The 8,759-nt window shown below is 44.7% G+C and overlaps 2 protein-coding genes and 1 long non-coding RNA gene across 5 annotated transcripts; 1 reads left to right on the top strand and 2 right to left on the bottom strand.

Annotated features, from left to right (window-relative positions):
• Nucleotides 1-30: 30 nt before the first annotated feature.
• Nucleotides 31-5,393, bottom strand: med19a (mediator complex subunit 19a). Of its 3 annotated transcripts, none has more exons than XM_060062718.1 (6): nt 4,966-5,393; nt 2,498-2,620; nt 1,389-1,522; nt 1,045-1,141; nt 480-574; nt 31-364 (listed from the first exon to the last, which is right to left on the bottom strand). In XM_060062718.1, exons 1-6 carry the CDS (start codon nt 5,183-5,185, stop codon nt 299-301), a joined length of 735 nt encoding a protein of 244 aa, XP_059918701.1. In that variant the 5' UTR covers nt 5,186-5,393; the 3' UTR covers nt 31-298. The 3 variants fall into 3 exon arrangements, with proteins under 3 accessions (XP_059918701.1, XP_059918700.1, XP_059918699.1); XM_060062717.1 differs by having other exon boundaries at nt 480-607; nt 2,498-2,617; nt 4,966-5,340; XM_060062716.1 differs by having other exon boundaries at nt 480-607; nt 4,966-5,335.
• LOC132465856 (uncharacterized) lies at nt 3,418-3,996 on the top strand. Its single transcript, XR_009527702.1, has 2 exons — nt 3,418-3,523; nt 3,823-3,996. It is a non-coding gene; the product is annotated as an uncharacterized LOC132465856 (long non-coding RNA).
• Nucleotides 5,394-6,447: 1,054 nt separating the features above from the next.
• On the bottom strand, nt 6,448-8,402 carry LOC132465853 (uncharacterized). Its single transcript, XM_060062714.1, has 2 exons — nt 7,797-8,402; nt 6,448-7,375 (listed from the first exon to the last, which is right to left on the bottom strand). The coding sequence occupies exons 1-2, from the start codon at nt 8,286-8,288 to the stop codon at nt 6,773-6,775; spliced, it is 1,095 nt and encodes a 364-aa protein (XP_059918697.1). The 5' UTR covers nt 8,289-8,402; the 3' UTR covers nt 6,448-6,772.
• Between the last annotated feature and the right edge of the window lie 357 nt (nt 8,403-8,759).

Raw genomic sequence — 8,759 nt, 5'->3', positions numbered from 1 at the left:
TACACATTTTCGTATAAAGTAACAACATAGTAAAAAGTAGAATCCAAATTTTATTAGAATTTGAAACGGTGGAAAGACAAAAATGGAAAAGCAACAATCATTCATACTTGACAAAGTATCAATGGCTTTAGCCTTCTACACTGCGCTGTAACTCAAAAACAATACAACCACCATACACACTGCAGTAATACATCATTGCAAAAAAAACAACAACCACGCATTCATTTAGGAATACTTCAAAACACACGCATACACACTCCCACACACACTCAAACCCACACCCACCGGTCTCCCTGGTCTATCTCAGACTGCTGCTGTTGGGCTGTGAACTGGGGAGGCCGGGGTGGTCTGGGCTGTGGCGGTTCTGGAAGGGGGAACAAAACACAGTCAGAACACCGGCATCGTCACGACGACAGGGCAGTACCGACAAACCGCTTGGTTGGGTGGGTGGGGGAGGACCAGAGAGGGACCGCGCTCACCTTCTTCTTCTTCTTGTCCTTCTTCTTCTTCTTGCGGTCGGGGTCGTCGTCGCGCTTCTTCTTCTTCTTCTTGGGGTCAGAGTCTGAGGGGGTCTCTGTGGCGGAGCAAACAGAGCGGATCAGTGGACCTGAAAGAGCACCACGGCACTTAGTGTGCTTATTGATGTGTGTGTGAAGATGTACGTGTGTCGTAATGTGTACGGCAGAGGATTTGTGTGCATGAGGTTGTGTGCGAGTGAGGCTGTGTGTGTATGGGGACGTGAACGTGTGAAGTTGTGTGTTTTTGAGGCTGCGTGCGTGTGAGGCTGTGTGCACGTGGGGATGTGAGCACTTGAAAGTGTGTGTGTGCGTGTGTGTGAGGATGTACTGTATGTAGGGGGAGGTCTGTTTGTGAGGTTGTGTGTTTGAGGATGTGTGTATTTGAGGTTGTGTGATTGAGGAGGTGTTTGTGAGTGTGTGTGTGCGTGTGAGGCTGTGTGTTTGTGAGGCTGTGTGTGCGTGAAGATGTGCGTGTATGTGAGGGTGCGTGTGTGAGGATGTGTGTGTGGGGATGCGAGCGGTGTACCTTGTGGTATGGGGTCCTGCGGTCGATGGTGCTTGTGCTTGTGTTTGCTCTTCTTCTTCGGAGGCTGGATGTGCATCAGCCTGTATTGCTCCGGGAGCTGAGACAGACACAGAAAATACACACATCGAATCATCAGTTCACATGGGTCAACGGTGCCTCACAGCTAGACTGCCTTCCTATGTTATGTTCCCAAAGAGGTCAAGGTGCAGTCGGTCTTACTAGCATTGATCCATTCATTTATGTTTGAATGACGAGTTTTCCCATGCAACATTTTCTAAAATCGACAAAATGGACTATTGTGCTGGCTTGTGCAAAAGACAGTGGGAATGCGGCCCTGTTCGTACCGGTCCTGTGTGGAGTCTGAAGCCCGTGAGCAGCGCCCCGGTCAGGGGGCTGAAGGAGTTCCCACACACGGGGGGCTTCTCGATCAGGGAGCGCAGCGAGCTGCCGTCCTGCGTGCCGGGACAGTCGATCATCCCTGCGGCGAGGAGGGGGGACCACAGAGACAGAAGAAGAACCACACGCACAAGGTAAGACAGAGGCGGGCAGTGGTCCAAGGGCTGATTATGGTCCCACGCTCACGCAACGCAAGGGGGTTACGGACCCTTTACAACCTTGCGAACCCTCCTTGCGTCCACCACAAGGGCCTGATGTGCGCCTCCCAAAAATGTTAACCCTTGTCGAGGCGACGCAGCTGCAAGGGCTGTGATGGGTCCGCTCAATAAAACCCAACGCAGAGCCAAAACGGGTTCACGACTGCGTCGAAGCGTCTGCGTGGTCCTTGCGTTGTGTGAAGTGGGACCATAATCAGCACTTTAGGATGCAGGACTGGTTGAATGGCAACTGGAAGGTCGACCCACCGGCTCATCCAGGCCGGGTGGCGAGGTGTACCGGAGGCTTTCAGCGCCGTTAGTGTGTATGATTTGGTGAATATCAGGCAATAATTGTAAAGCGCTTTGCGTGGTCACTGGATAGAAACGCTATATAAAATGCCGTCCATTCACACATATATAGTCAAAACTAGTCGTTTAATCGACGAGTTGATCTGAAATGTGTCGTTATAATTACGATAATCAATTCTTTGTTTTAGTTGTCAGGTCTTAATACCAAACACTGAGCAGTCAATTGCTTCAGAAATGCCAATATTGTTTCCATTTTAAAACACAGCTTTCCTTGGCTGCTCATCGACGAAAGCAATCATTAAAAACGCTAACTTGGTCCTACATGGTAGGGTGAGCATGGCCTCATGCATTCATCATTGTAGACAGCATTGGATTTTTTGCAGTGTCTCACGCTAGGTTGGGTCAAGGCCGGAAATCAAACCGTGGGCCTCTTGCACGGCATTGCTAGCTAGTTTTAGGTACATTTAGTAAAACGGCATTGGGAGGAAATAACAGCCGTTTTACAAGACGTAAACCTATCAAAATGACAACATGCAGTCACAATAACCCACCAGGCAGCTCTGGCAGGAAGTTGCTCAGCTTCTCCTTCACCTTCTTCCCACAGAAGCGGTTGTAAGCGTGTTCCAGGTTATAGTGTGTGATGAGGTTGGTGTTGCCCGTCAACTCATTGCCTACTGGAAGACACAGACCAATAAAAAAATACAACCATCACATTTAAAATGCATCACAATCCCAATTGCAAAATATAACCATCACACCTAAATGTATGCTGGAAAGATAAGCAACTATTGCTGCCAGTCCAGTCGTTAGGCTAGTAGATGCTCTATCCATCATACATCTGGGTGGACGGACACTCTTACTTGTGATGTCACTAAGGCACAGTGAATGGCAGATTTTGCAACGGCTTGTAATGGCTAATCACACACACCTGGTGGTAAAATAGGGGCCCACGCAAATATGCTTTTATCGTTTCCCAGAGGGTAACATAGTATCTGGCAACTGTCTCATTGCCAGCACAAAGTCAATTTGGGTAGATAGGAAGGCAACAAAATCTTTGTCAGACAGAAGACGTGATTAAAGTCACCAGGTGCATTGTGGAAGCTCATTGTTTGGTAAGCAAAGCAGTGCCATTGTCACTGGGCTCTGGTCAGAGATAATGATGTCCATATATTTACTAGCCCTCAGCAGGGGGAGGAGGGTCTGGTCCAGCAGAAAATAGTATATCCTGGAATAACAACACCCAGTACTCCTGGATAAGGCCTTCATAGTCTCTGCTGATTTACTCAGTGTACCAGGTATGGCACACTCTAAGTCGAGAGCATAGTTTAAGTCACCCCTCAGAATCAGTTGGTGGCTATCCACCTGAAGTTTAGAAAAAAGTAGGGCTGGGTTAAAATATCGATTCATCAATGCACTGCAATTTATTTGTTCTCGATTCAGATTTTTTTTAATCTATTATTTCCATTAAAAAAAGAAAAGAAAAAAAAGAAGCATACTCAGGTCATTGTAATCTAGAAGCGAGTATGCTAAGGCCTTTGACATTAGCCCATGGTATGATTATTACTTTTATGCTGCAAGTTTAGCTCAGCATAAAAAAGGAGAAAGGAGTCAGCTGAGGTGGTTCGGGCATCTGGTAAGGATGCCCACTGGGCGCCTTCCTTGGGAGGTGTTTCAGGCACGTCCAGTGGGGAGGAGACCTCGGGGAAGACCCAGGACTAGGTGGAGAGATTATATCTCAACACTGGCCTGGGAACGCCTCGGGATCCCCCCGTCAGAGCTGGTCAATGTGGCCCAGGAAAGGGAAGTCTGGGGCCCCCTGCTTGAGCTGCTCCCCCTGCGACCCGACCCCGGATAAGCGGATGACGATGAGGATGAGGTTTAGCTCAGGAACAATACTACACAATGGTGTATTCCCTTTTTGCTAGTTAAAGCACAAAGCACAATTGAATCGATATCGATTCAATTGGATCAATATCAAACCAAAATCGAATCGGATCAAGACCTAAAGAATCTAATTGAATTGAATTGTGAGGCACCTGGCAATACCCAGCCCTAGAAAGAAGGTTGCTGAAGATTTAGCGTTATCCCAGTTAGGGGCGTAAACACATGCCAGTACCACTGGTAAATCAACCAGATGACCGTGAACACTAATACACAACTTTATCAGAGATAACCTTTTATTGCACATCCCTATGATTGAGAATGGGGATGTGCCATGACATTGAGCATTGCATTTAGAATTGAAACTCTGAGGATGATCCTTATTGAGCAAGTGTGTTCCCTCAGTCAAGAATGCTATGTCTATTTACAACTTTAAGTGTGAAAACATATTTTTACACTTACTGGGTGAATAAGCCCTTTGGTATTTCAATTTGAAAACTTAGTATTTACGAATATCAACAATGAAATAATAGGAGCCTGACCAGAAACCGCAAAACACATTCTGTAGAGTGTAGAGTAACAATTCTCTGTATGGACAGCGCGGAGGTAGAGTCGAGACAGGAAAAAAAAACGAAAACTAAACGACACGAAAACCCTTTGCTGGACGCCCCTCCCCTGTTGAGAGGCTGTATATATAGCCCCCCAATGGCACAACATATCTGATCAAAGCTGACCTAGTGAGGCCGAGCCCCAGCAGAACTTCATGAACCCAAGAGTAAAATGTTGCTGCTAAACTTAACCGTAAACAAACCAAAAACACACCCATTAAATGCCGAATCTAGCACCAGGGGATTTCCCCACATGGCGTGGATAATGTCGGACAAACTACATATAATCACCATGGATCCTACTTGTATCAGACAGTTTACTACAAGCGATGTAAAAAACCTCTTCCTCCACCTTCCAATCATTGTGGAAACACACCAGTACAACACTGGCAGCCTAGCCTGTGTGGCTAACCTAAACAACATCGTACTATGCATTTACAACTTACAACAAATGCGTATTTTTAGGCAAACGTAATGGATAGAAAACAGCCCAAAGGTTTAATAACCGTAAATAACATGAATAACCGTACCAGGAAGCTCCCGTAACAAGTAGAAAGGTTCATTCATGGCTCCAGGCTTCCGGAGGACGGGCCCCTCATCCCCGGGCTGCGGCGCTAGCTGACCCGGCATAGCGACCTGGTTTTGCGGCAGAGGAGGAGTAGGTTTTCCCGGTCCAAATCCCAGAGACGTCGAACCGGGCGGACCCTGGGCTTCATTTTGCCCGTAGAGAGTTGAAAACATTTCCGTCATATCTATCTCAAGTAATACATCTAGAGAGAAAACACTTGTGCCTTCCCAGCTCGTATTGTGTGACAACAAGTGCTCGCTTGTCACGCTACCCAGCGTATTGGACAACACTAGCGTAATGGACCAGACTACCGTAACGCCAGATGTAGAACAACCCTCTGAACAAAGACAGAAAATACATGGTGAACCTTGCGAGGCAGCTGGATTCACTACATCACGTGCATACGAGAAACCATCCTTCCAGGCTTCAAGTTACTGGGAATGTGGACATGAATTGGGTGATGAAGGAGTGGAAAGATAAGGGGTTATGATTGTCTCCCTCATTATTTATAGAAGATCATTCAGTTGGTAAAGGGTTTTGCAAAAAGATTGCATTCAAGAGTTAAATGTAGATAGGTAACACATGGGAGAAAAATGTAATACGGGAGATGTCAGATGGGTTGCTGATCCGAGCTGTTCAGGTAAAGGCACTGCACATGTCTACACCAGCCAGTCAGCTTGCTATGGATTTAGCACAGAACCCCCAGTACAACACAGCAAGCACCTATTTGACACAACTTAAATATTGTTAACAACCTTCCAGTATTCTGATGAAAACATGCAGGAGGAATTCTTAAGAGTGAACAGTGAAGTTGTTGATATAAAGACCCTTTTTCTTATGCAGATAGATTCACAAAGCCAGTTTTTGATTACATGGGTTGTTTTATTGAGACCGATGACTGAGTTGGGAACCTATCACAGCAGCCCAGACTGGAACAAAATGTCACACCACCATAAATCCGTAGGACATTAAAGTCTCTTTCAACACGACTCCAGAGATAGGATGTCAACTTAGGCTGCTCACTGTGTTGTACTTAGTGAGTTGAACGATCAGAAGTGAAATGGTTTTGCTATGCATGTGACATGACAAATGCTTTCGATTCAAATAGGATTGATCCTCACTGTCTGGTGGGGTTTATTTTCCCCTGCTCAAATTTCAAATTGAAGCATTAATCATAATGTGGCATTGTAATTTGTCATTATAGAACAATGAGACATGACTCAAGTTAAAAGCCATAAATTGTTCAGATATAGCATTGCAAGTAAATACAAAAATAGTTTAATTTTTGTTTTTATTGTACAATGTGGCCCCTTAAGTAAGCATCTAAAGGACTTGTGGAGTTTTTGGAGCATTTATATACTGCCAATGTGTGTGACTAGGATACATCACTGCTCTATAGTAAATTGACTATATTCACGTCAGCACCAAGAGACATTTTTAGCACTTATTTAGAATCAAGTCATTTTCGGCCCTTTCATCCATACCTTCAATTAAACCTCATCCATCCCCACAAATCACTGTAGGTACTTCAGTATTGAGAGAAGGTTCAAAATAAGGAAATGCTGTGTACTCTCTGCCTGCTTGATCTTTAAAGACCTCAGCCTCTCTGACAACCTCAACAGGGACTAGCATTCTCTCACTCTGCCAAGCAGCCTGATGGATGGACCCATGAAGTCTGCCTGAAAATTGCTACTCACAGAGGACATTCACCTTAATAAGTGTTGATATATCAACGATATCGAGTTGTCAATTTGAATAAATGCGACGCGCTAACTCTCAAAATCGCATTCAACCGGCATTTTCTCTTCTCTGCTCTGCGTGTTCTGAATATCTTCAGAGGCTGCGAGCAGCTTCGATTCTTTTTGTTTTGTTAGAGCAGAACTGTGCGATGTCGAAATGCCCAGTTTGCTCAGCCTTTTAAAAACTTCCTTCTTCGCCCCGCCGTGCATTAGGACACTATCAACACAGTATGCAAAGGCTGACAGGCGCGGTTCCCTTCCTCTCAAAGCTATCGCGGCAGCAGCACAAGTGGAATGGGGAGACCGTTTGGTGATTTTAGAAAATATAGAAAACATGAATGGGGACAAACGCTCAAGATCCGACAGCAAATTTGCAAATGTAAATGCCTTTAAATCGGCCGCGGATGACCGCCACAGCATGAAGCCCTTGTATGGGTTACAAAGTAGTTTGCTCTCATCCTCTATGACTTTAAGGACATTTTCCTTGAGTCGTCCAAAAAGTTCTTTATGTCGGACAATCAGATTGGCAGCCGTTCTCCAATTCTCCTTTGTGATGTTTTCCACAATCCCTGCTATGTTGGCTTGGCATTCCATCTTGTCACCCTTTGGATTAGAAGGGTAGTGAATAATAACCTGAAAGACATATCAAAGGGTTTATTAGTAATTGACAATTTATGTAGCAAAGCACAGTGATATGTTATGTTGTTTACATCGTTATTTCTAGTTTTAGAATTGTTATGTTTGGTTGGGATACTTGCAACTACTTTCCCTGGGGTCCAATCTGACATTTATTACTGACCATCCCACACTTCTACATGTATTTAGGATCAACTTTAAGCGGACACTACATTAAATTCCCATGAACAATATCATATTTATAGTTACATTCTTCTTGAATCTCTAACCCTCCCATAGTACTTAATACTTAATAGCCTTAGCTCCATAAACCGGGAATATATCTAATATACTGGCTACACACATCGAGCAGATATGTGCTCGATGTGTTTATATATAAAGCAGTATCAGATCTACATCACAAGATCTACAGACTCACCTCCGTCAGACTTCGCCTGACCGGCATCTCAGCAGTTGGCCTCGACAATTTAGGAGTTGGTGTTTCGGTACAAAGTTTTTTGTTAACATAAATTGTGGTCTCTGAAGGTGAGCGCTCCCTGGCCCGTTTCTCTCCACTGACGGGAGAGATGCTGTGAACTCCGGATATCGCGAGACTAACTTCCTCGCCAGGTACCCGTTCCTCTAAGGAGGAAGATGGTGTTTCTGGCACACTTTCTTTCTCTGCTTCATGCCATTTTTTAAAAACGGCAAAATCCTCTTCTATTCTTACAACCAAGCGAAAGCACGATCTACAAATTCGACCCGATCTTGAGTTGTCATTAGACAATGTTAACCCCAATGCCATTAGTCGTTCGTTAACACTTTTCTCGTTTGGTACCCTCCTTAAAGGAAATATCTTTTTTGTGTTCGAAAGAGTGCCTTTGATGCGCAAATTTCCCTTACAAAGACGGCAAAAGTCTTCTACAGACATGATTGATAACAGTGTTAGCTCAGGCGCTCTCCTAGTACGTCATATGGTAAGGGGATGGGATAGGAGGTGATTGACAGGTGGTACATCCAATCACCTACCAGTATTTTTTAAAAGGGCCGGTGTTACACCGAATTCTGCGACCCGTCGAAATATGTGACCCCAGAGGGCGCTGTTGCACATTTTCTGCAACATGCACGAGTTTGAAGCTAGACTCGGAATGGGTACATTCGTTTTGTGACACCGGGCAATACTTTCTTTCTTGAAAGCGTCTTACTTAGCGTCTTATGGGGGAAAGAAGCAAAGGTGATTGACCGTACTAAACACCTTATCCATACTATGGGTCTGTGAAATGCTAATGAAATCAAATGTATTTATTAAGCACATTTAATACGGTGTGCATTTATTTATTTATGTTTTTGTTATAATGCCCACCGTTTTTATTTGTATGCCCACCGTTATTTATTTTTTTTA

The sequence above is a fragment of the Gadus macrocephalus genome, chromosome 10 (genome assembly GCF_031168955.1).
Source record: "Gadus macrocephalus chromosome 10, ASM3116895v1".
In the NCBI taxonomy this organism is placed as follows: domain Eukaryota; kingdom Metazoa; phylum Chordata; class Actinopteri; order Gadiformes; family Gadidae; genus Gadus; species Gadus macrocephalus.
Note: the sequence above shows the minus strand (reverse complement) of the source record. Positions and strands in the feature narration are given on the sequence as shown.

Coding starts and splice junctions, on each gene's coding strand:
- med19a (XM_060062716.1), bottom strand. CDS start 5,185: ATGACGGAAATGTTTTCAACTCTCTACGGGCAAAATGAAGCCCAGGGT. Junction 2,621..4,965: donor CTTGTTACGGGAGCTTCCTG/GTACGGTTATTC, acceptor TGTGTCTTCCAG/TAGGCAATGAGTTGACGGGC. Junction 365..479: donor AGGACAAGAAGAAGAAGAAG/GTGAGCGCGGTC, acceptor TCCCCCTTCCAG/AACCGCCACAGCCCAGACCA.
- LOC132465853 (XM_060062714.1), bottom strand. CDS start 8,288: ATGTCTGTAGAAGACTTTTGCCGTCTTTGTAAGGGAAATTTGCGCATC. Junction 7,376..7,796: donor TCAGGCGAAGTCTGACGGAG/GTGAGTCTGTAG, acceptor TATGTCTTTCAG/GTTATTATTCACTACCCTTC.